Source organism: Marmota flaviventris, chromosome 4 (assembly GCF_047511675.1).
Source record: "Marmota flaviventris isolate mMarFla1 chromosome 4, mMarFla1.hap1, whole genome shotgun sequence".
NCBI classification, from domain to species: domain Eukaryota; kingdom Metazoa; phylum Chordata; class Mammalia; order Rodentia; family Sciuridae; genus Marmota; species Marmota flaviventris.
The window spans coordinates 53,323,438-53,350,079 of record NC_092501.1 but is presented as its reverse complement, the minus strand read 5'-3'; the positions used below and the strand labels follow the sequence as shown (position 1 = coordinate 53,350,079).

Sequence of the window (26,642 nt, the reverse complement as noted above, 5' to 3'; positions counted from 1 at the left end):
ACCTTTAGCCTCATCTTAGCAAGTGGTCCTCTGCGGATCCAACAGATCCGCCAGCTACGCGGAGGCCGCGCGGTTTCATCATTAACGCTCCTGAAGGACAATAGCTCATCAAGCCCCACCGAAAGCCCCGGACCCATCGCGGAGCCAGGGCTGGCGGGGGATGAGGCTGAGCGACTCCTCCTAGAGGTGGTTATGTGGAGAAGGAGCAATCCCTTCTCCCTCCTCCTCCTCCCCCCGCTACTATCCGCGGCCCAGAGAACTGCCGCTTGCCGCCATTGACACGCACAGATAAAACCCAAAGAAAGGCAAAGAGTCCTGCCCGGCACCGGCGCCGCGCGGGCCGAACCTGCGCCCGGGGAGGGGCGCGCAGAGGGCACCGGGCGCCCGGAGCCGGCGGCGCAGCACCAGGTGAGCCCGCCATGGCGATGGCATTATTGTTTAGGGGCTCCGGGGTCTGGAAACAAAACGCGCTGCCAGGGCAGTGCAGGGGCCGGACAGAGCCACCCCTTCCTCTCCCCCAGCCCCTGCGGGCGCATCCCCAATAGCCAGCCCACCCTCCGCATATAAAGAAAAATTAATAAACCAAACTGCCCAACTTGCTTCCTCGGGAAATAAGGGGGGAGGGGGTGCTAAAGAAGCGGCAAAATTCCTGCGGCCGGCGAGGGGCCGGGGGCAGCTTGGGCATTGAGGCAGGGAGGAAGGAGGGATGCGCGGTCCAGCTGCGGGCCCCGGGCGAGGCTGGCCCTGGAGGGAGCCGAGGGCTCCCAGGGATGCGGAGTTTGGGGTGCAGAAGAGGGAGGCGCCCAGTCGCCAAGGGGGGCTGCGCCGGGTGCTGGGGGCTGCGCCAGGGCCGAGGGCGCCGGAATAGGGCCGCTCGGGGCCTCCAAAGGTGCCCGGTGGGCTCCGGCTGCGCCGAGCTGACAATGGAAGGGGCGCGGAGGCTCCGGGTGGAGGGAAGGGACCGGGGTCCGTGGGCGGGCCGCGCTGGGGAAGGTCAGGCCGGGGACGCCGGGCGGCGCGGGCGAGGGCCGGGGGCTGCTGCGCGGGCGGGCGCACGCCCCGGGGACGACGCGGAGGAGGGCGCGGGGCCGGGCACTCCCCTCCGGTTCCCTTTCCGGGGCGCCCGGTGCCGACGCGCGCTGCGCCTTCACCGGGAAATGGCGGCAGATCCGCGGCTCGCCCCGGCAGTCCCGGCTTCCCGCTTTGCGCGGGAAAATAATAATAATAATAACAACAACAAGAACAGTCGCAATATAAAGAAAAAGGAAATAAAAGTAAAGTGGCTGCGGCGCCGCAAAGGGCTGTGGGGTGGGAGAGGGCTGCGCCGGGCGCACGACACGGTGCGAATCGCACTCGGGGCGCGGCGGGTGGGGACCAGCCCTGCCTCTCCAGGCGCCCGGCCGGCCACCCAGGTGCACCCTAGATCCAGTCTGGCCAGCCCCCCGTCGCGCCTGTGGGTGTTTTTTCTCGCCTTTCCTCGTGGGGGCGCCCTCCGCTCCTGCCCTCTTTGTTCCTCACAACAATGGTCAAAGGTGCATTGGTCCTCCAAGGGCCTAAGAGCCTTTTCCAGGAGTTTCCCATCGCCAATAGTTCCTAGGTGACAGGGGCCACCGTGGCTTGTTTGAGGCCTACTCATTGCTGAGGCTTTTATGGCAATGGCCCCTTGATGGGTGATGGGATGGAAGGAGCCAGAAAAAAATGGGCTGAGAAAAAGAGCGAGTCCCTGCGTGTTTGACAGAGTGCGATGGACCCAGGCTCCAGAGCCTGATTTTCGGGTATTCCGGTGATGTGATGGCGCTGGGGAACTGTTGGGCCAGCCTTGCCAGCTCAGCAGAATTCAAGACCCAGGAGCCTCTAGGGACCATCAGTCCACCATGGCAAATGGTGGCCTCACTTTTCTCATTTGTGTTTGAGTTGAAATACAATCGTTCTCTCGCTGAGCTGCACAGTTGCTACTGAAACGGGTCAATAGGTGAGAGGAAAAGAAAACATTATTAAGAACGAGAACGTATTCATTTACGTTGTTTCAAAACACAAACTAAGCTGTATATAATTCTCAGTCCATTCATATTTAACTGAAAGTCATCTCTTTCCCCATTAGCAAACTCTTCTTATATTCAAATTAAATATTCAGAGCTACAAGATTTGTACTGCGCTTGTGAATTTCAAAATTGCTTTAGCCTAAGATTATCATATAAATACACACAGCCATTGCCGGGTGGGAAAATGTATCTTAAGTTGCGCAATTCACATCTTCAAACTCCCTCTGTCCTACATCCATATTTCCTCCTAAAATAAGCCCACTTTTCCTCTCTGTTTTTTCCTACCCTAGTAATTCTGCCTTACCTGGATCCATTCCTTGTCAGACTTTGGACATTATTGATGGCTTCCACTATTTCAAACTCTATAAAAGAATTTGCTTCCTTGGATCCAGAATATCCTAAAGATTCTAACCCTACTGCCTCACCATTCCATCCTCTGTGAGTTCCCAGAGTTTGTGCAGAGCCTTTGGTGTGCTGTTTCCAGCTGGGGGGGACACCCCGCTAGCTATTGTCTGAGACAACCACAGTCTGTTTTCTCTGCCTCCTGCCAGCAAAGCAGGAGGTGAATTCTGTCGCAGGCAACTTTAAAGGAAAGATGTCTGTAACTTGTTCTCAGGGAGGGATGTGCAGAAATTCAACGGACTTTCTTAAGAATGTTTTTCATTCTTAAGAAATAACCTCAGCCAGGCTGTTGTAATCCGAGAGGTTAGGCAGGCTGAGGCGGGAGGATCACAAGTTCAAGACCAGCTTAAACAATTCAGCAAGATCCTCAGTGATTTAGTGAGATGCTGTCTCAAAAAAATATAAAGGACTAGGGATGTAGCTCAATGGTAAAACGCCTCTGGGCTCAATCCCCGTTACAAAGAAATCAAGAAAGAACTTCAAACTTAGACACAGGCTTGGGAAATGATTTTGAAAAATATGTATTGCTTAAAGATGAGCAAAAAAACTTAGGGTTGAAGATCATTCCGCAAACATTCACAAAGCACTAATTCTTAAACACCTCTGAAAGGGGGAAGCAAATGTAAAAGAAGTCAGGGTCCTGTTCTCATTGAGCTTACACCCCAAGCCTCAGAAATCAAATAGAAAGTTGAGCAAACCAAGGGGAAATGTGATGTTGGTAAACTAGTCGGGACCCAGGACCTCGGAGATCTATCGGCAGGTGTGTAATTGATAATCAACTTGGAGAGCAGTTTGGGCACTACTAAATGGATAATGAACACATTCTGAGACCAGGATTTCATTTCTTGTTATATATCCTAAAAAAAGCCAGGCATGGTGGCACATGCCTATAATTCCAGCAACAAGGGAGGCTGAGGCAGGAGGTTCTCAAGTTCGAGACCAGCCTCAGCAACACAGCATGACCCCCTCCTCAAAACTGTGTGTGTGTGTGTGTGTATGTGTGTGTGTGTGTGGAGAGACTGGGAATGTAGCTTAGTGGTAGAATGTCCCTGGGTTCAATCCTTAGTAATACAAAAAGAAAAATAAAAGTAGGTACACACGTGCTCAGCATGTATAAGGATGTTCGTTGCAGAGTCTTGGTTCATTGCTGAAATTGAAAACAACCTAACAGCCATAAATGGAGAATGACTAAATAAACTCTAGTACATCTATCTTCTGGAATATTAGACAGCAGTTAAAAAGAATAAAACAAGTGTATAAAAACTGAGACAGAGAAAGATCTCCAAGACACAACTAATGAAAAAAAGCAAAATTACCAAACAGTACCTATCATATGGTACTACTGATATAAAAACAAAATGAAACTTTAAATTTCTATAAATTAAAATGCTATATAAATGGACAAACAAGGTGCAAAAGAAGATCCCTCCTAAAAGACAAGAAGTGAAGGAACTGTCAGGAAGGGCTCTAGTCATCATTATTCATACCCATTTGTTATCATTTTTGAAATTTTACACCTTGGTTTAATTTATATAATGCTTGGATAACTGAATACAATTAATATTTTTAATAATTAATAAAAAAAGATCAGTAGATGACCTGCATTGAAGGTCAAAAAAGCTACAGTACTTTTTAAAGAGAAAAGAGAACGACAAAGGTGCATTTAAAAAGGAATCCAGGTGGACCATGAGATAGAGAATGTTTTTCCCATAGGGACACATTGGGGTGTCTATTGGGAATTAGGTTAGATGGAAAGAAAAGTATTTGAGAAGATAATTCATTTCGAAATAAATCACAGAAGGAAACTAAAGATGCTTTTGAAACAATATTTAATGTTGGTTTCCTTTACTCATTCACTCATTTAATTACCTAATACTAAGCTCATTCAGGGTCGAAATGGAACAGAATATAGGAAAAGCACCCTCACACCAGCAGTTCAGGGGGGTTCTAGGTGGGATGTCACAGATGTGGCATGGACTGGCCTTTCGATGCCCTCTGCCTCTTCCAAGCCACACTTTTCATTGTAGATAAAATAAGGCAGGGGAGTAACTCAGTCATTGACCACTCAGGTCCCTTCCAGCCTGTGGTTCCAACATGGAGGTGATTGTGAATCCCAGGCAGATAGAATTTGGAAAATATGGAATTAGATGAGGAAGGGTCCAAACGAGCCCAACCTTAGGAGAAACAAAGTACTTGCTGACCCAAGGGTGTAGATCATGTGACTTGTGCGCACCACTTCAAGCACCCTAGTATTGCAGTAGCCTACTTTGAAATGGAGTAGAAACATACTGGAGGAAACGCTAGAGCACTGTACCCCACAAAGAATAGCTCTCTACAACGGCTTCTTTTGAGGAGTAAACCCTAATGGTTGATGTTTATTAAGTGCCAGGTGCTGGCCTAAACATAATAGTGTTAATAATAGTTAATAAACTCATTTAATTCTGACAACAGCCTTACAGATAGAGAATTTTTTATACCCATCTTACAGAAAAGAGATGCCCAGAACCTGGCGTGGTGACGCACACACCTGTAATCCCGCAGCTCTGGAGGCTGAGGCAGGAGGATCACAAATTCAAAGCCAGCCTCAGCAACTTAAGCGAGGCCCTAAGCAACTCAGCAAGACCCTGTCTCAAAATAAAATACAAAAAAAGTGCTGAGGATGTGCTCAGTGGTTAAGCACCCCTGAGTTCAATCCCTGGTACAAAAAAAAAAAAAAAAACCCTGCTCAGAGTCACTACTCAGGGACTCCAGCCACGTAGCCTGACCACGCAGCCCTGCATCTCCCGGCCGGGCAGTAAGGTTGAGGAGCTACTAGCCTCCCGGGGATCCTCAGGCTGTGTCGTTTGAATACTAGGATGTGCAATTTTTTTATTAAAAAAAAAAAAAACCTTTATTTGCATCACTGTTTTCCCCAACGATGAAAAATGAAAGATAAGGAGTTTCAGATTGAGCCACATGACACTGTACTTTAAACTGTCTTGTCACAAAGTATTAAATAAGATAAATCTGGTGGTTTCTCTGAAGCCCTTACTGTTCATTTATCCGTCTCACCATCCATCATACTTTACCCGATTTATTTGACTGACATTGCCAATTTGGACCTGGAATGGAGTAAGTAATTCAAGTCAAAATTCTCATGCTTTGACAGAAATGTGGGTGAAAATATGCATCGACACCGGTCCAGGGACATCTACTCCAGCTGATCCTGCGATGGCAGGAGAGTTAGCTACGGGGACTGTATTTTTTTTTTTTAAACCCAAAATGACAACCGATGGTCTGACCAGAGATTTGGGGATTGTTTCTGGATGAGGGAGGCAGTCCTAATGATTTTTGGATTCCTAAATGGAGGGTGGGGTTTCCATGACAACAGGACAAACTTATAATCAGATAAAATCAGCCTGATCCTGGAACCCAGGCCCTGTGTCTGCGGGCCACACCCCTAATGGCATAGACAGAGAATATCGAGGTATTATTTTGAGCTGCCTTTGCAGCTCAATAAAGCATTAAAATTAAACAGTTGTGGTGGCACACAGAGGGGTCAATTCCAATAGTTTATGCGCTGTACAGCATAAACTTTTAGGTCAGATGATAATTCACCGCGTGGTAAACTTCCAAATTGATCATCTGATCAGCCTTGCAGAATGTCAATGAAGTGGTGACCCACTCCGATGCCCCTGCCCCCGGCCGCTGCCGCCGCCAGAAAAAAAAATAAAACGAATTTTTCTTCAGCTCTTCTGCCGTCCATGTCCAGGCCGTCCTAAAGCAAAATGAAAGAAAATTTTTCAGGTCCACCTTTTCTTTTCCATCAATCTCATGGACAATGAAACAGTGACTACAAAGGACAGATCCCCTGGATCTGTTTTCCCAGGTGTCACTCCTCTGTGAACCTTAGTACCAGGTGAGCACCCGCCGGGAGCATCTTCGTGGACAGCAGCATCTTCTCAGCTGGAGACCTGGGAGGCCATCAGGTGGTGGGCTCTCGGGTGAGGCTCCCTAGAGCCAGGGTGGGAAAGGGGGACACACAGCCCTCCAGGTCCCCCACCCCTCACGGTCTGTGTTATACATAAGAGCTCCTATAAATGTTCATTCAAGCCCCAAAGAAATGTTTTTAAAAACAAGGAAAACAGGGTGGGGAGGTGCAGGCAGGGAAAGGGTTCCAGATCGGCTGCCTCTGCTCAGGGCAGTCTGTGGCTCAAGGTTGGACAGCAGACACCTGGCCCTCCAGAGTGCTCAGTGGCCCACACGGATGTCTCTGGAAGTCCCTGCTGGATCGGCAGCACCTGCTGTGCGGTACTGGTACCCTCAGCCCCACCCCGCATCCTGCATCCTTCATCCCACCTGAGATGCTCTCGCAGCTCAAAGAAGCCCAGAGGCTGCTGCTGCTCACAAGGAACTACCTACTGACTGCAAACTACCAGATTCTGAGGAAGTGACATAGTTTGCCCAAAGCTCCTATTTGTCAAATTCTCCAAGAGCAAAAACACGAGAGACCAGGCTGGACCCCGTGAAGGTTTGGGGGTGTTTTGTTTTGTTTTTGTTGGTTTGTTTTTATTTTCCACGAATGAATAGATTCAAGAAGGCAAACCAGTTCATTGTCTGGGTGACTTTCTCCTGGGACGTCTTCCTAACTCAGATTCAAACAAAACTAAAATTGTCATCTCTTTCTTATCCAACTATCCCATCGCCCATGGCCACACATTTATATTAGTAAGTAGCTCATGCTAAAAATGAAGAATCAAACTGTATAGCCACAACTTCTGCCTTTTGCTGAAGAAAACCATAGCTCAAGTTCAACAAAGATTAAAAAAAAAAAAAGTTAAAGTGTCAGTGCACTGACAGCCAGGAGGTCTCCTAAGTCCCCCACCCCATGCCCCTCCCCCAGCTCCTCTGGAATGACCCAGATGGCCACACTGTTCTCTGCCTCTGAACTGCGAGGACTGTGCAGGCAGTGGAGCTTCCCACTCCAAGACATGAATGGAAATATTCATTTTAAAAAGGGAATGATTTGTTATCCAATAGTATAATTTAAGTAAATTGGATTAATGCTTGGTTCTCACGTTCATGGTTGGTTAATTTGGTTAATTTGATCCCATGTCATTTTGATGAAACCGCATTTGATATAGCTCTTTACGTTATAAATTGTTAATGTGCTTTAACATATATGACGATAAAATTATTGACTATTCTCATTCACTTAAAGGTGGCCCTAGAAGAAAATGGTTTGGAAAGTATTACTTGTGCAATAATGATTTGCCCTTGGAGTTCATAAATGGAAGTGTAATAGAGCAAGTGATTTAGCTGGTATTACTGAAAATGGTTTTTACAGCTACAAAATAATGCTAATAAACTATTATTATTTTAATACAGTACTTAGGGTAACACACCAAAATATAATAGAATGCTATTAGGTGTGAAACTAAGAGATTTTTTTTCAGACCCTTTAAAATATATTTCTACATATAGTTAATGTATTTATTTTGAATTCCCTTAGGTCCTACTTCATTTTATTTCATCTCATTTTATTCTCCCAAAGGATGGTTTTGAACTGACAGAGTAAAGATGCCTCATCGCAGCATCGGCTTCATTTTTCATAAATATTTACAATATCAGATATTCCAAAGCACAGTACTAGATGAGGGAAATATCCTAGGTAATAACAATAAATAAATTGGAAATTTTTCTGCAATTTTAAAACAGTACACGGATCCATTGGGGTTGACACTATAAATTTCATGTCCATGAACATTTCAGAAAACAGTGTTTAAAGTTTTTTTAAAAATCATTTTCATCATTAAAAAGCTGTAAGACCTCTGATTTCTAGAGTTAACATATGCAAAGGCATTTTGATCTGTATGCTTCTGAAGAGCTTGATCTCAAAAGATGTCTTATAATCTTAGATCCTGTAGCAAATGGTTCATCAGCCTGACCTTTCCTCTGGCCTGTGAATACTGCACCCACCCTCTAGTTACTGATTTCTCTCTGTGTCTCTCCCTCTGTCTCTGTCTCTCTGTCTCTCCCTAACTTCCACAACCATGTTCTTTTTTTTTTAATTTTTTTTGTAGTTGTAGTTGGACACAATACCTTTATTTAATTTATTTATTTTTATGTGGTGCTGAGGATCGAACCCAGGGCCTTGCATGTGCAAGTCGAGCACTCTACTGCTGAGCCACAATCCCAGCCCATGTTCTGTCTTTTTAAAAACCTCTGTATAGAAATTTACTGTTAAAAAAAAAAAAAAAAGGTCATTTAAATTGAAGCACTGGCCAGGTATAGTGGCACACTCCCACAGTCTCAACAACTCCAGAGGCTAAGGCAGGAGGATCACAAGTTCAAGGTCAGCCTCAGCATTTATTTAGAGTCTCTAAATAAAGTATTAAAAAGGGCTGGGGGTGTTGCTCAGTGGTTAAGCACCCCTGGGTTCAATCCCTGGTACAAGATAAAACAAAACAAAACAAAACCTCAGGGCACTGGAGGCTTCTAATGGACTATTGTGGTCTTTATCAGTTTACAAAAACCAAAAAATTAAAATGTCATGGAGTGGGGCTGGGTTTGTGGCTGAGTGGTAGAGCGCTCACCTAGCACATGCGAAGCCCTGGGTTCGATCCTCAGCAGCACATAAAAATAAATAAATAAAATAAAAGTATTGTATCCAACTACAACTAAAAAAATAAATATAAAAAAAAAGTCATGGAGTGTTTGAGGCATAAAAAAATGCTTCATTCTTTATTAACTCTTTATATTTGAAAAGAACTTATTTGAATTAGAAGAAAAAATGTTGGTCTAAAGAATCCAGACTAGGGCTGGGGTTGTTGTGGCTCAGTGACAGAGCATTTTCCTAGCATGTTGTGAGGCGCTGGGTTCAATTCTCAGCACCACATATAAATGAATAAATAAAATAAAGGTCCATGGTCAACTTAAAAAAAAAAAAGAATCTAGACTGTCTTTTTATTAAGGCATTGAGAGTGTTAAATGAAGTTAGTCAGCTCTTTGTCACCAAAAGCAATTATTCATTTGCCTCAATTATCTCCAGACCAGTTAGTTTTCAATGACTCACCTGATGATAGAAGTGGTGTTAATTTTTTAACATGACATTATTATTCAATTATAAGACAGTTGAACTATTTCTCCTTACCAACATATTCATCTCTAGGCTAATCTGCAAATGAGGTGTGTTTAAGGTATTAAATGAAAATGACTCTTCAGGCTTCCAGTTCAAAGTGACGGACTGAACACGTGAGCTGTGATTCAGCTCCTTCCCCACAGAAATAATGGGAAATAAACATTTAAGAACAAAGGAATAAGGTGTAGGTCATCAGCAAATTGACACTGTCAAGAAATTTCCGGAAGACTAAATGCACTGTCACAGGGGAAGCCACAGCTAAGAATGAACACAGGAGACAGCCGCAGTGAAGGTGGGCAGGTCACAACTAGGGACAGCTGAGTGATTTGACCTCTGTCCCTGCCCCGGGAGAATCTCTGGAAATGTGGTGTTCATTCACCAAGCAAACCACCTGAGGGTTCCGGGTAAAGAAATCCAACTACAGGACTCATCTAGAACTTCTGGGATGGAGATGGCTCTCAAAGCTCCCTCATTCTGATGTTGGGGGCTCTTATTTCCTAAGGGGATAATCTAAGCTAGGCCTGCTGGTCGGCATGACCACACGCACACCCCAAAGCTCCAAGCAGGTGCGGGCCTGCCTAAGCAAAGCTCTTCTATCTACCTGTGATAATCACTCGGTCCTTCCTTCTTAAACACAAGTGTGTAACCAGAGACTCCCGGACATTTAAGGAAAGCCGTCATGTAAGGGAAAGATGAAGATGAGTAAACAGGACAACTGCTGGGGAGAAACAGACATTTCCTTTAACACGTTCTAATTAGTTGCAAAGAGATTTGAAGAGATGGCACATTCAAAAAAGAACAGGATGCTTCGAAAAAGGAACAAACAAAACAAGGAAGAGCTCCTGGAAATTAAAAATGTGATTCCCAGAATGAGATGTTGAAAGGACTGAAAAAAGAAAGAGAAAAATAATGTAAGAGACGTAGAGAGTAAATAGGAGGTTCACATCTGGTTTACAGGTGTTTCCGGAAGAGACTAGTAAAGGGAGACGTGAGGGAAATAAAGGGGTACTGGGGTGAGGGGAGAGTCACACCTAACAGGGGGAGGTCCCCGAGTAAGGAAAACCCCCAAGTTTTCAAACTAAACAGGCTAATTGCCAAGTGCCCAGCAGAATGGATGGGGTGGGGTGGGGTGGGGTGATCGACGACTTCAATCATAGACCCCACTGAGTGATAATTCAAGATCGCTCAATTAAGACAGTTCCATTTGTGTAAGAAAACAGTCTGCTCTTCTGTACACTTCCTGAAGAGTTCCACGAGGTAGACACCAACAGAATAAGAGAAAACCAAGGAAGGGATTCCTGGGGTCAAGGATGAGCAGGAAGACACCCCAGGGTGATCCCTAGGTAAAGTGACTTCCATTCCAAACCACAGCTGGAGGCCCTCAGGAACGATGGTTCTGGGAAGAATACAGTTTCTGCAAAAAAAAAAAAAAAAAAAACGGTATAATTGTATAATTGAGAAGCTGGGTGATTTGAGGGATATGACAGTGGTGTATTTTTCTTTAATCAACAAGAACAAAGAGGAATATAAGCTGAGTGTGGCAGCACACACCTGTAATCCAAGTGACTTTGGAGGCTGAGGCTGGAGGATCATAAATTCAAGGCCAGCCTCAGCAATTTAGTGAGACCTTGTGTCAAAGTTTTAAAAAAGTAAAAAGGACTGAGGATGTAGTTCAGGGATAGAGTGTCCCTGGACTCAATGGTTTAATCCGTGGTACTGCAAAAAAAAAAAAAAAAAAGAAAAAGAAAAACAGAGTCCATTCTCATTGTTCACTGATTCCATATATGCAAATTTCTTACTGGCCAAAATGTATTTGCAACCCCAAAATCAGCACTTATGGCGCTACTGCTGTCACTCAAGGACTTGTGCTTGTACAAAGCTACAAACAGTCTGCAACTCCCATGTGCACATTCCCTGCCAAGGGTGAGCAGGGCAAGGGCCTCCCTTCTTGTGTCCACTCAGACTGTAAATAAGCATCTCTCAGTCTGTTTAGTGCCCTGCTTCTCCGCATCTTTGTGGGGTTTGTTGGTGTTCACAGTTGAAGATGCCCACATGCTTAGTGCTGCGGGCTGTCTTGTGTTTCCATATGGAAAAAATATGGGTGTTAGATGAGCCGCGTTCAGGCATGAGTTACAGCGCTGCTGACCGTGAGCTCAGTGTTAATGACCAGCAATGTATATGAGATAAGATGTCTTTAAACAGAAACATACCCACACAGAGAGCTTGGCTGGGTTCAATCCCCAGCACCGAAAAATAAAAAAGTCCAGAAGATTGGCTGAGTCACAAAATTGTGACTGTAGCCCTGCTGGAACCCAAGGCTGTCTTTCTCCCAGGAATAAGGGTGCTAATTCTGTGTTCCGGCTTCTTTGCAGAACATAACGACCACATTTAACAAAAATCAACTGTAGTTAGTGAATTCAGGGGTTCGGGAGGAAATTATGTAAGAAAGATGAGGTCCCAATGCGAAGCCAAGTAACACATGGAATGATCTCGAAAGAGAATCCATTCTTCTTGAGGCTGGACCACAGAGAAATAAATAGATGCCCACAGCCCCCTTGAATATGAAGGAAACATTGAAAAAGTCTTAGTCACATAAGTGCTGCCTATTGGTATTTAATTTTCAAAATAAATCTAGAGAAAAACTGTGGACGATTTTGTTGTGACTGTCAAACAAAATATAAAATGTAATGGACCAGAGCGATGGAAAGTCCAGGAGACGGTGGAACTAGGAGGTTGTGTGGAGGGGAGGGTGGGGAGAGAGCGGCTCAGTCCTCATCTCACGATGATGGCATGAGAAAGGCCTCGAATTGATGGAGTCGGAAATAGAGACAGAGATGGACAGTCAGTGGAGGAAATAAAACTGAAAACTATAACCATCAACAGTTGGGAAAAGGAGCTGGGTGTGGTGACGCACACCTGTAATCCCAACAGCTCGGGAGGCTGAGGGACGAGGATCGCAAGTTTGAGGCCAGCCTCAGCAGCAACTTAGTGAGACCCTGTCTCAAAATAAAAAGTGCGGGGGATGTGGCTCAGTGGTTAAGCACCCCAGGTTCAATCCCTGGTACTAGAAAAAAAAAAAAAAGGAGAAGAAAGATGAATTAATTTCTCATTCTTCTTAGGCCCAGGTGGAAACTGTGGGAAAGTGAAAATGGTCTGAGATAGATAGAGGTGTAAACTGGAGTTTGAAGGTAGTCGCCAGAACTAAAATTTTAAATTGCTACATGTAGTTGCATCTGGAAGTGAGACTGAGGATAGAAAGTAGAATGGGAGACAGTTGCTTTTCATTTTATGCATTTCTGTACCTTTTGGCTTTTTGACTCTATGCAAGTATTACTTAGATTAAAATAAACTCAAAGTCGGGTGCAGTGGTACACCCCTGCAATCCCAGCAACTGAGGAGGCTGAGGCAGGAGGATTGTAAGTTCGAGGCCAGCCTCACCAATGTAGTGAGACTCTGTCTCAAAATAAAAAGTAACAAGGGCTGGGGATGAAGCCCAGTGGTAAAGTGCTGGCCTAACCTGTGTGAGGCCCTGAGTTCAATCTCTAGCACTAAAAATAAAGAGACTAACATTAAACACACACACACAAAAACAAAACAAACAAAAAAAAAACATTAAAGTAACTCTTTTAATGTTATTTTCCTTGCTTCAGGGTAAACAGAGTATCTACAGATGTTCCTCCACTTACACTGGTATTATGATCCAATAAACCCATCATAAGTTTAAAATATCTGAGTCCAAATTGCATTCAATACACCTGATCCACCCGACAGCCTAGCGTAGTGACACAGCACACTGGAGTCTTGGTGGTTTCCTCTCGTGTTAGTGTGGCTGACGGGGACTTCAGCCCACCACCCAGCAGCACAAGAAACGACTGGACTGCATATCACTAGTTCAAGAAAAGATCCAAATTCAAAATTGGGGCAGAGGGTGCTGGGTGTCAAACCCAGGGCATCACACATGCTAAGCAGGTACTCTACCACAGAGCTACACCCACACCCCCAAATCATAAATTTCAAGCATTCTTTCTTGTGAATTCTTAAATTAATTTATAAAGTAAAACATCCTAAGTCAAACCACTGAAAGTCAGGGGCCATGGGAGTATGGTTAAGCTTGTGGGTGGTCGGCTCTAACACAGAACGCCCACACTTTCTCAGCTCACAGAATCATAGTGTCTGTTGTGTGTCCTTGATGCCACTGGACCAAAAGAAATGTCTGTCGGTGCCATTTAGGAAGTCCAAAGAATTTATGCCTACCAATGTACTAGGAGTTTGAAAAATAACAATGAATTAAAAGCCAGGCACAGTAGCACTCGTCTCTAATCCCAGCCGCTCAGGAGTCTGAAGCAGGAGGTTCACAAGTTCAAGGCCAGCCTCAGCCATTTAGCAAGGCCCTAAGCAACTCAGTGAGACCCTGTGTCTAAATAAAATACAAAATGGGGCTGGGGATGTGGCTCAGGGGTTAAGCACCCCTGGGTTCAATCCCCGGTACCCCGCCCCCAAAGAAGAATATTTTCATTCTATTCTTTTTTTTAAAATTTAATTTTATTTTTGTTTATATATTTAGGTTCTGGGGACTGAACCCAGGGGTACCCTATCACTGAGTTATATCCCCAGCCCTTTTATTTATTTTATTTTATTTTATTTATTTTATTTTATTTTATTTATTTTGGAGACAGGGTCTCACTGAGTTGCCTGGCACCTGGGACGCCCTGCCTCAGCCTCCCAAGTCACTGGGTTTACAGGCTGTGCTGCCACTCCAGCTCCAATTTCTTCACTTTTTAAATTTTATTTTACTTATTTACATGCGGTGCTAAGGATCAAACCCAGTGCCTCACCCGTGCTAGGCAAGCGCTCTAGCACCGAGCCACCACCCCAGCCCTGTTTCAAGTTTTTTAATTATTTTATTTATTTATTTACACAAATGGAGCACTGCTTTTCATTTCTCTGGTTGTACGTGACGGGCGGTCGCACCATCCGTGCAGTCATACGTGTACATAGGGGTGATAATGTCCATCTCATCCCACCATCTCCCCCACTCCACTCTTCATTAACCTCAAGGGGTGGCAGATGGGCTGTGTGCACCTGTCGGACTTTCCACCGGTTCTCAGACCTTGGAATCAGATTTTCTGTCCCGTGTCAGTTTTCACTCACCAAGTTTAATCCCAGCAACCATCAAAAACAGATCTGGCATTATTAAAAGAAACCTAATGCCACCTGAAACCCTGCCCCATCCTAAGCTGGCAGCGGCGGGGGCCAGCAGAAGTCAAGAAGCCAAAGCTCAAGCTTCCTCCAATGCTGCGGGCTCACCCAGGGGCCTCGTGAGTTTGGGGCCCGGGGCTCTCACATCTGCCTGAAGCTTTACTGTGGTTCATCATGACCTTTATTAGGGTATTACGGTTTACTTATTTTCCAATGCAACTTCATTGGAAAATATTTAAAGACAAGGATCGTGTAAATTCCACAGCATCTAATGTAGCTTCTTGTTCGATAACAAATGCTCCATAGATGCTACTTTCATTGACACTCTGGGTCATTGATTGCATGATGCATACCAATTTCTAGAGATAGTAAAATGTTAAAAAAAAAAAAAGGTGCACCATAAAATCAGTGAAATACAGTAGTTATTGGAATAGGCTGCTGTGAGTTTATTGCCCGTGTCTGAATCAGGGCTGCAATTTAATATTTACCCTGTGTTGTCTATAAAATCTAACCCATCGGTGGCCCTATAGGCTTAAAACCCAATCGGAGGAATAAATCCTAAAACAACAGAGCCTGATCGCCCTCTGACCCCAGCTCGCACACCAGCGCTGGTCTTTGCTGTGCCCTGGGGGTAGAGCGGAGGGGCAGACAGCCTGTGTTCTCCCCCCTTCTCTGCATTTGGAGTTTTATTTTCCTGCCTCCCACCGCCTACAGCTTAAAACTCTCAGATTCACTTTGGAAAGACTTACAAGAGTTTATACCTGGGTCTTTCAACAGTATGGACCAGGTATACAGATACATCGCAGATCTGAGCTTTTTTTTCTTTTGGTACTGGGGATGGAATCCAGGGGAGCTTGACTAACACTGAGCCCCATCCCCAGCCCTTTTTTGTATTTTATTCAGAGACAGGGTCTCACTGAGTTGCTTAGCACCTCACTTAACTGCTGAAGCTGGCTTTGAACTCGTGATCCTCCTGCCTCAGCCTCCAGAGATGCTGGGATTACAGGCGCGTGCCACTGCGCCTGGCAGTCTAGGCTTTACCTGGTCCCTATGTGCCCCACTGCAGCCCGGAGGATAGGGCCCCCTGACCGCCCAGTGGCCACCAGGCCCCAAGCAGTGTGGCTGTGCCTCACTGAGCCCCATCGGTCTGTTTTTTCTACAAACATGGAAACAAACATCATGTATTATAGTCTTTAAGTCTCGCCTACTCGGAGCAATATTGTTTTAGAGCAGAAGGTAAATAAATGTAAACATTTAAGTGTTAATCAGACGGAAACAAATTTCCCTGTTTCAGTGATTCTTTTCTCTTTAGACAGTAGACTATTTCAGACTCAAACTTGCAGAATGTGGATAAAAATATATTCGAGTTTTTAACTCCTGACTTCCCAAGACTGAATAAAAAAATATATATATATATGTATGTATGTATATATACATATATATATATATTTTTTTTCTTTTTGAGAGAAAAGGGTGGCCTGAAAAATAAAGGAAGTGAGGGATTGTCATTTCTCCTAACCCAAGACATAGGCTTAGGGGAGGTGTGGTCTTAGGATGCAGGGCCCTCCAGTGTAACATTCAACTCCCCCCACACACACACACTTCCCCTGGGGATTCCTGGATGTGGCCTGATCTTTACTGAGAGTGTCCAGGGCTTCATGTCCTTGACACCCAGCAAGGGCCCAGAGGTAGGCACCTGGCTGCTTAAAAGCAGCACCACACCAAGAATTCTCCGGTCCTGGTTGAAGGACATCAGTCCATCATCTCACACTGAGACCTCACCTGGGGCTGCATCCCCATCTTGTCCAAGGCCCTGATCTAGAAAACGGTCTGAAGCACAGAGTGAATCTCGGTATAAACTACTACATTTGGGATGATCCCTAAGGTTAAGCACCTTTTTGCAATTTGCAACTGGTATGTTTCTCTGCTTGAGCCCACCTCGATTTTCCTTCCTTGGCTATTTTAGCTTCATGAGTGTTCAGCGTGCAGCCTAATTTAGGCATCGTCAGTCCCCTGAAGTCACTTACTTTTCTTCTACCACTGGTCCTGATTTCTAATTTTCAGGACCATGGTGACTGCTCTTGGCTACTAACACTGGGGAATTTCCCAAGTAGCTGTATTATGTTTCATTTGAGAAAAGTGTGTGTGTGTATGTGTGTGTGTGTGTGTGTGTGTGTGTGTGTGTCGGGTGCCCTGCCCTGTGGCATCTGCACGTCATGCATCATGGTGGAAGGATGGTTCTGGGAGAGGGTCTGACCTCCGGATCCACAGGGCATGTCCACCCTGTGATGGGCTTTTCAGGTGGTTTCCTTGGCAACCAGACTCACTAATCCTCCCTCCACACAGACCCACACTTACCAGGAATGGCGGGGGGAGCACATAATTGGCTTAGTGGATTCACCAGTACATCTTTGTAAACCTGCAGTCTCTTAACTCTTGAGAGCCAGCTTCTTAAGGGGACTAAGCTGCTTTTCTAAAACCATTTGAAAGTGCATTTCAGAAAAATGAGAAAGTTTAAGACCAGAAGGACCTTAAGGATCAATTAGCCTCCTCCCTTGTTCTATAGATGAGGCTCTGGGAGCCCAAGCAAGTGACATAGTGAGCTCACATAGTCAGTTACATAGAGGTGGGACCACACTGGGGGTTCCTGCTCCCCAACCTGGGCTCTTTCCACTCCACCAAGAGCCACCTGCATTCTGAGCACCCTCCTGGCTAACATGTGCACTATGAGGACAGGGACTACTTAACACTGCTGGGCGTGTTCCCCGCCCCCAGGACAGCTCTAGCCAACAGCAGGTATTCCACGCCGTTACACACCTGGCCTTGGTTTCCTCGACACACATTGAGACAGACACCCCACACCCCACACCCCACACGGTTCTCTTCTGCTAGCAGAGCACGTCCGTCAGCGGGTTGGCTGGAGTGAGCAGCCTCCGACAGCAGCACCGGAGACTCGGAGGTTCTGAACACAAGCTGCTGTTGTCTCCCTGTGTCCTGCTGTCAAAGAGGGGACATCCTAAGGCTACTTTTGCATGTACTTAACTCATGAAAACCTACATCCTTTGGTGGCAAATGACATATAAATAGGAAAGTGATAAGTACTCGTGAGCCTTCTAAAATAATGTATGTCAATAAAATGCCCCCAACTCCCCTCGTTCACCTGGAGGACAGGTGGGTGTCGAGAAAAGGGCTTGTGCCTCATTCCAGAGTTTCTATGTAAAACTTCTCAGTCATACAAAGTCCTCAAATCCTACAGAAAGTTGAACTTTCTGTTCACGCTTTTGTCCAGATTCAGTAAGTCGCAGTTCCGTGTCCATTTCTCATTAGCTGTGCGTCTGTTCAGCCCTTTCCTCCATCAGCTTGGTCCCACTCCTGGCCCTCCTTCCTCCTGGCCACCTTGGCTGTTGGTGGGATGACCTGTTCAGAATTTACACGGCCTCCTCGGTGGGTGCCAACCATTTCCATTTACTTTGACTTGCTCATTTTCCATCTCCAAAGAATGCCATGGCTCTGGAGCAGACAGCTTTGATTCCTTAACGTGTTTCAGAGAAAGTCTCCATCTCCATCTCTTTGGTCCTGTTTTGGTTTCTTGTTGTTTTGTTTGTTTGTTTGTTTGTTTTGTTGGTCCATCATAATTTCCTTATTTTGAATCATATTGCATTTTGGGTCCCAATAGTCCCTCAACCAACAGTTCAAACACACCTAAGTTCTATTACAAATTATTTTTGACCTCACAAAGACTTGGTCCAAGAGGATGTAGCTGTTTTATTATCCCCCAATGATGGCTTCCTAAGTAGCGGTGAGTTATACACCTGCATCCTGGGGCACTCTAAGAAGCCACCTCTTCATGCTGACTTGAAATCCATCCCCCAGGTCAATCTGGATTCCCCATTCCTGGGAGCAGACGCTTGGGTTGTTTTATGGCTTTTCATTTGCATGTCTGGCTACTTCACAGGAGCATACTCAATAAAACTGCCTCTTCCGGCCTGTTTCTGGGTTTGGTTCTGTTTTGTTTTGTTTTTTGTAGATGGACACAATAACTTGTTTTATTTATTTATGTGGTGCTGAGGATCCAACCCAGTGCCCCATACCTGTGAGGCAAGCGCTCTGCCACTGAGCCACAACCCCAGCCCCTGTTTCTGTTTTTAAGATTGCTACGCCGTTGTTGAACTTAGAAAGGTGTTTCCGTCTGAGAAATGCCTATCAGCTTCAATATGGATCAAAGCTAACAATAATGGTGCAGTCACCTGGGCAAATAGGAGCCATATTTGATTTCCTGATGCTGCTGTATGATTCACCTCAAACTCAGTGGTTCCAATCAACACAGACAGGTGGGGTGCCACATGCCCGTGATCCCAGCTACTCAGGAGCCTGGGGCAGGAGGACTGCCTGAGCCCGGGAGTTCAAGGCCAGTCTGGGCAACACAGCAATTCCCTGTCTCAAAACATAAAATAAACAGTAAAGTAATGCAAATTTGTTACCTTGCACTATTGAGGTCCCACATCTAACATGTGGGAAGGTGTTGGCAGGGCTGGACCCTTCTGGAGGCGCAGGGATAATGATTCCTTCTCTGCGTACGTCTCTTTACTCACTCTGATTCCCGGTCTCTCTTGTAAGGATCCTGGTGATGGCATTAGGTCCACCCAGATGATCCACGATGATCTCCTGATCTCAAGACCCTCAGCTGTGTCACATCTGCAAAGTCCCTTTGTCCTACACAGTCACGTCCACAGGTTCTGGGGTGAGGAAATGGACGTCTTTGGGGATCACTGTTCAGCTGACCACACACCCATATCCTGCCTCTCAGTGACAGTTTACTTTGGCCTGTCCTCTCGAGGCCCTGCTAGCCTGGCAGGGAGGGGTGTTTGTGGGTGGCCTGATGATGCCTGGCTCCCCACCTGCCGCCAGTCACCGTGGTGCCCTAGGGCCACAGCAGTGTGCCCCCGGTGTTTCCGACTCCTCACTCCTGCCTTCTTTCCTCCCCAGCATTGTGAGTGCCAGGAGGCCAGTGTGTCAGCAAGCTGAGAGGGAAACTGAGGCAAGATGTCAGGTCGGAGCGGGAAGAAGAAAATGTCCAAGCTGTCCCGGTCAGCCAGGGCCGGGGTCATCTTCCCGGTGGGGAGGCTGATGCGATACCTGAAGAAAGGGACGTTCAAGTACCGGATCAGCGTGGGTGCCCCCGTCTACATGGCTGCAGTCATCGAGTACCTGGCAGGTAAGGTCCAGGTCAGCCACTCCCAGCTCTCCACCTCCAGGGGCCCCTTTCACACTGGCCAGGGAGGGACACTATGAATCACCCTGAGCCTGACTCAAGGCTACTGTGGGTAGTGACAGGGTTTCGCCTGGCCTGCTTGGCCCGGGGCCTAGGAAAGATGGGTGGAAGACCAAGAACCCACAGTTAGCTGGGCACGGTGGCACATGCCTGTAATTCCAGCGGCTTGGAAGGCTGAGGCAGGAGGATCGCAAGTTCGAGGCCAGCATCAGCAAAAGTGAGGCCCTAAGCAACTCAGTGAGACCCCTGTCTCTAAATAAAATACAAAATACAGCTGGGGATGTGGCTCAGTGGTTGAATGCTATTGAGTTGGATCCCAAGTACCCCCCTCAAAAAAAAAAGAACCCACAGTTAAATGGCTCTTCCAGGTCTGTACCCTGCAGGTGTGTCTAGATTTTAAGCAAATGCAATACCGCATTCTACCACAGAATTGTCACCATGTCATTAACATATATTCACGGGTATTCTGTGCATCCTAATCTTGCACCAAAGACAGTTTAGTAATAAATGGTTTTTACTTAATCATTTAAGTGTTATTTAATACTGACGCTTCTTTAAAAAAAAAAAAAGCTTCACATAATGGTTGCATCTCATATTTTTGCAAAAATAAAAATTTTTTAGACACAATCTGCAAGGATTCTGTGGTGAACTATGATATGTAAATATGTAGGCTCCTGAAGAAGAAACTTCAGGGAGAATTTTATTATCAGGGATTTTTCCTTTATATCAAATTGCTCATTAAACATCAGTTTTCCTGGTATATTTAAATTAGGGCTCAATGTCTATCAGTAATAGGTACCTGAACATCAAAAGCATCTTCATGTGGTTCTATAAAGCCAATGTAATGTTTGAATTTTGTCCTCTATTGAGGCAGTTCTCTGTCTTTTGTGGGTACACAGGAGATAATTTCCATATCTATTGTTAAATTATTTGTTTTTGCCAAGAGAGAGATTTTTACTGTGTGTGTTCTTTCTTCCTATTTAACTTTTTGTTACTTTTCTCATATGTAATAGTGAAATCAAAACCAAGCTTCACAATATCAGGAATGTTTTTTAAGAAATATATAGTATCTTAAAAATATAAAAATAAATAAGTGTGATTAGTTCCTCATGGGGTCATTTTCAATGAGCAACACTGTCTCTAACTTTGCCCAAGATTAAAAAAATACCTGGACACCAAGGATAAGTGCCTTGGAAATCCTACCAGGTTAAAAGCCAGACTGCCTTGCGGGACGTGGTGGTGCATGCCTATAATCCCAGCAGCTCAGGAGGCTGAGGCAGGAGGATCACAAGTTCAAAGCCAGCCTCAGCAACAGCAAGGCACTAAGCAACTCAGTGAGACCCTGTCTCTAAATAAAATATAAAATAGGGCTGGGGAGGGGGCTCAGTGGTTCAGTGCCCCTGAGTTCCCCAGTCCATCCCCCCAACCCCCACCAAAAAAAAAAAAAGCCAGACTCAGCAAACTGTCCCTGGCAAGCCCAGCCCTACACTGTACCATGCAAACCCCGGGGAAGGTCCCTGCTTCCTGTTTTCTTTCTTTCTTTCTTTCTTTTTTTTTTTTGTTGTTGTTGTTGTTGTTGTTGGTCCTAGGGAATCAAACTAGGGCCTCACTCGTGCTAGGCAAGGGGACTCTGCCACTGAGCTACATCCCCAGCCCCTGTTCCGTCTTCCCTCCAGTTCCTCCCTTGGGAGGATGGCTTCCCCTGCTAGCCACTCCCCAGTCAGCATTTGCTGAACAGTCTGCCTTGGTCCACGCGTGGACACATTCTCCCTGGGAGTTTCCAACAGGCAGGCCTCAGCACCTGACCTGTTGCAAACTGAAGGCCAGTTCCTGGGCTGAACACCTTTCTGGATCCTCCAGGAGTTGGAAAAACGACTTGGGGGGCTCCAGGACTCAGCCCATCAAGTGCTGCAGAGAAGAGCTTTTCAAAGTGGGGACCCCACAAGGGGGTCACATTGATAAAGTTGAGACTCCAGTAGTGCTGCTGCTGCTCCAGAGACCACACTTTGCGTAGCAAGACTGCAGCCACCCTCTAGCCACAAGTCCACAGACCTGGGGGACGCTTGTTTCAAATGCAGGTCTGTCTATCTGTGTCCCCAGGTGGTCTGAGTCACTGAGTCTGAGATGGCACTCAGAAATCAATGGGAACCAGGCATGGTGGCACACGCTATAATCCCAGTGACTTTGGAGTCAGAGGAGGAGAATAGAAAGTTCAAGGCCAGCCTCAGCAACTTAGCAAGACCCTAAACAACTTAGCAAAACCCCTGTTTCAAAATTTAAAAAATGGAAAGGACTGAGTATGAGTGGTAGAGTATCCTGGGTTCAATCCCCAGTACCCAAAATAAAAATAAAAGAAAGAAGGGCTGGGGTTGTGGCTCAGCAGTAGAGCGCTCACTTAGCATGTGCGAGGCGCTGGGTTCGATCCTTAGCACCACATAAAAATAAATTAAATAAAGGTCTAAAAAAAGAGTTTAAAAATAAATAAAAGAAAGAAAAATTGATGGGGAAATCCAGCTCAGGAAGGGAGTGAAGGAACTTTGAGAGAGGTCTATGAAGTTTCAAAATAACCCACTGAGTCTAGAAGACACTAAGCAACTTGAAGACTCCCTCAGCTTCCAAGTGGGGAGCTGGGATTCGGGGCCTTTGACCCCAGGCTGTGTACTTTTTTGCTACGTGACACACTGCCCCAGTGCTTTTATAAATGAAAATAATTATGCTTTTCCTATGTCTCCACTTGGTGCAAATACAAAATCTGGCCTTTTGGATACTGGCCTCTCTGTTCTTGGTTCAGATGTGTTAGATGGGAAATGCTGAGTTTTCCTACTCCACAGTATTTGCTGAGTCAGCGTTCGTTAGTCTCCGCACATCAGAGCCCACAGCAAGGCCTTGGCATGTGAGTCCTGGTGGTAGAACTGGGTCATTGATGCTGGGCAGGAAGGAGAAGTGAGAGAAGAGATTAGGTGAGCAGAGCAGGATGCCATGCCCATGACATCCTTCCCCCAGCCAGTCCCACAATCCATCCCTGTCCTCTGCCCTGGGGAGAGGACCTGTCCTCTCTGTGACTTGTGTTTTGTGCCTTTCTCCCCCACCAGGTATTAGGGATTGGATCCAGGCAAAGACTTGCTAGGCAAACACTCCATCACTGAGCTACACCCCCCAGCCCTTTTAAGTTTATTAATTTTTTTAAATTTAGAGATAGGGATTTGCTAAATTGCTAAGGTTGGCCAAGAGCCTGTGATCCTCCTGCCTCAGCCTCCTTGTTGGGATTACAGGCATCGGCCGCCCCACCTGGCTCTTTGTGCCTTTTCTCCCCTCTAAGCTTAGGATGGAATTGGAGGCACAGACTTAGATGTCACTTCAAATCCAGGTTTATCCAGGAGCTGAGGTTGTGGCTCAGCGGTAGAGCACTTGCCTAGCATGGGTGAGGCCCTGGGTTCAATCCTCAGCACCACATAAAAATAAAATAAGTAAAATAAAGGTATTGTGTCCAACTACAACTAAAAAAAAAAAAATCCAGATTTGTCCATTCATCAGCTGTTACCTCAACCTCTCTGAGCTTTGGAGTTTTCCAGAGCCAACTCATTTAACTTAATTAAATGAGGTCATTTATGTACATTGCCTGGTGCATAGAATACACTCCATAACAGTACTTCTTCTCTTCCCTCTCTTAAGTGTTGATAAAATCATTCGGGGCACAGTACAAATGACTAATTCTGTTAAGGTGGTGTATGCTTGAGCTGAATGTGCATTTTCATGGGACAAGGAGTTTTAATTCAAATTCCACTAATTTTAATTATATTGGTGCAATTGCAGGCCACCATTGACTAAGTGAAACGGAGGATTTTTGTTTGTTGATTGGTGCTATGAGTTGAACCTGGAATGTCCCCACTAAACCTCATGCCTTGAAGGCTCAGGCCTCCAATGCAGCAGGTAGGGCTTTGAGAAAATGACTAGATCATGAGGGCTTTAACCTCCACAATGGATTAATTCATTTGATGGATTAATAATTTGAATACTTCTGAGAGGTAGTAGAAATCAGGAAGGTAGTGTATGATTAGAGGAAGTATGTCACTGGGGGCCATGCCCTTGGGGACACTGGTCCCTAGCCCCTTCCTTCCTCTGTTTCTCATGCTGTAAGCTACACTCTCTGCTACACCCTTCCACCATGATGTTCTGCCTTGGCCCAGAACAAGGCCAACCAGCCACGGGCTGAAACCACAAGGCAAAATCTTTCTTCTGCAAAGTTGTTCCTTTCTGGTATTTTGGTCACAGCAATGAAAAGCTAATACACCTAGTCAGTTTGTTTTATGAAGGAGCTTCAATTGACTGTGGAAGAAAGGGTGTCCAACGTGTAGAAACCTCCTGTCACCCTTGAAATGACCTTCACATTCATGGAACAATCCTGACTGACGCTGCCTTTGGATCAGACCTTGACGATGTTGAGAAAACAGGCAGACGTGGTCCCACCTTTGCTGGGTCCACTGTCCGGCAGGGAGGACAAGCAGGAAGCACATCACAGGAGGGGAGGTCACGCTGGGCGGGGAGCCAGAGGGCGGTGGAAGGGCAGGGGTGGGACGCACCGTCTGATAGGGAGCAAGGGCCCGGTAGGCCGTAACCGGGCTCCCAACTGTTTTAGTCAGCTTTTTCGCTGCTGTGACTGAAAGACCCAACCAGCATAACTGTCGATGAGGGAAAGTTTATTTGAGGACTCACAGTTTCCAAGTTCTCAGTCCATAGACGGCAGACTCCAATCCTCCGGAATTGAGGTGAGGCAGAACATCATGGCAGAAGAGTGTGGGAGGGGAGCAGTTCACATGATGATCAGAAGCAGAGAGAGAGATCTCCACTGGCCAGGTACAAATATACACCCCAAAGCCACACCCCAATTCCCACCTCCTCCAGCCACACCCCCCACTTCAGTCACCACTCAGTTCATCCCTATCAGGGGATTAATTCACTGATTGGGTTAAGGCTCTAACAACCCAATCATTTCTCCTCCGAACCTTCTTCCATTGTCTCACCTGTGAGCTTTTGGGGGTCACCTCACCTCCAAACGATAACACCAACCCTGGCTCAAGTCAATCAATGTTAAATCATGGCTCCTAGTCCCACCCCCAGAGACTCCGAGGAATGTTCTGGGCATTGGGATTTTAAAACTTCCCCCAAGTGATGCTGATGGAGGCCAGGGTGGGAATGAGCTGATCAACTCCAATGGGATGGATGAAGTAGGAGGAAGGAAATTGGGAGAGGTGGAGTGGGGGTGAAACCCCAAAGTTCAGAGCGGGTATGTGGGCCTTTTCATGCATGTGTCCAGAACAGAGCTGAGAAATGGGTGTGGGTGTGGGTAAGAGAGGAGATGGAGGCCCCGTGGCCAAGGTTAGATTCTGATGGTCCTTGAATTATGTGAGAATGTGCACTTTTTACATGTACAGGTGTGTGTGTGTGTGGGATGGGGGGGACATTAAAGGCCAGAGCTGGCATTTGGGAGGTTTTGAGTGAAGAACTGTTGACAAGAAGTCAGTGCTCAGGATACCAGTGGGAGCTGTTCTAGTGTCACTTCTGAGAACTGACAGTGGCCAGGTCTAGGGCTGCACGGAGGGCTGGTGAGAAGAAAAGTGAGCTGGGAGATGAGCGGGGGTAGAGTCCTCTCTGGGCAGTCCTGGACAGGCCAGTGGGAGGGGTGTCAATGATGTCAGGCGTGGACTGGCTACCTTCCTGCAGGCCAGGCTGCACTGTATGTTAATCATCTTGTCATCGCTGTCCCCAGAATACCTGGCAACTTAGAGGAGACAGGTTCATCTGGGCTCACTGCTTCAGGGGTTCAGTGGATCCCATTGCTCTGGGCCCAAGTGAATCAGAACACATTGGCAGAAGGCCGGGACTGAGGAGCCTGGCCCTGCTCATGGACACGAGGAAGCAGACAGAGAGGGGAAGGAGCCACAGGGAAGATGAGCCCTTCTAGAATGTACTCCCTGGGACTCACCTCCTCTAGCCACGCCCCACCTGCCTACAGTTACCACCTAGTTGGTCCATTCAGACTAGGATGGACCGATTAGGCCACAGCTCTCATCATCCAATCATTTCACCCCTGAACATTCCTGCATGAACACAGGAGCTTTTGGGGGGTCACCTTGTATCCAAACCATAACACACAGGTCGAGGAGTGGCCGTGTGGGCTAGCAGCTAGTGGCCTGCGGCTCAAGGAGGGAGTCGAGAGGGACAGCACAGGCAGGCTGCAGGCTGCATTTGGGATCTGCTGAGTTTGGGTGTCTGTAAGATGCCCAGGAGGGCAGGGTGCTCAGGAAACTAGATCCAGCCAGGCCTGGACTCCGACTCGGCCATTTACCAGCTACGAATCCCTGGTCCCCGTGTTACTGTGAGTGCCACATGTTAGCACCTCTGCGGAGAAGGCCACCTAGGTCTGTCACAGGCCCCAGAGTGATCTCAGGGCTGGGGCACAGTGGCAGGTTTCAGGCCCTGGGAGTGAGCAAGGTCACAGAGAGAGAGCAAGCGCCAAGAGCCCAGGACCCAGCCCAGGGGACACCAGAGTGCCCAGGTAGAGGGGGAGACGTGGCAGAGGGGACTAGAGGGAAAGGCAGGAGTGGGT

The 26,642-nt window shown here is 46.4% G+C and overlaps 1 protein-coding gene across 1 annotated transcript in view; it reads left to right on the top strand.

Moving 5' to 3' along the window:
• The first annotated feature begins 352 nt into the window (after positions 1–352).
• Macroh2a2 (macroH2A.2 histone) overlaps positions 353–26,642 on the top strand; it is a 53,384-nt gene continuing 27,094 nt past the window's right edge. The window contains exons 1-2 of the mRNA XM_027931292.2: positions 353–408; positions 19,750–19,978. Coding sequence (XP_027787093.1) covers positions 19,807–19,978 — 172 coding nt within the window. The 5' untranslated portion in view covers positions 353–408; positions 19,750–19,806. The remainder of the gene's footprint in view (positions 409–19,749; positions 19,979–26,642) is intronic.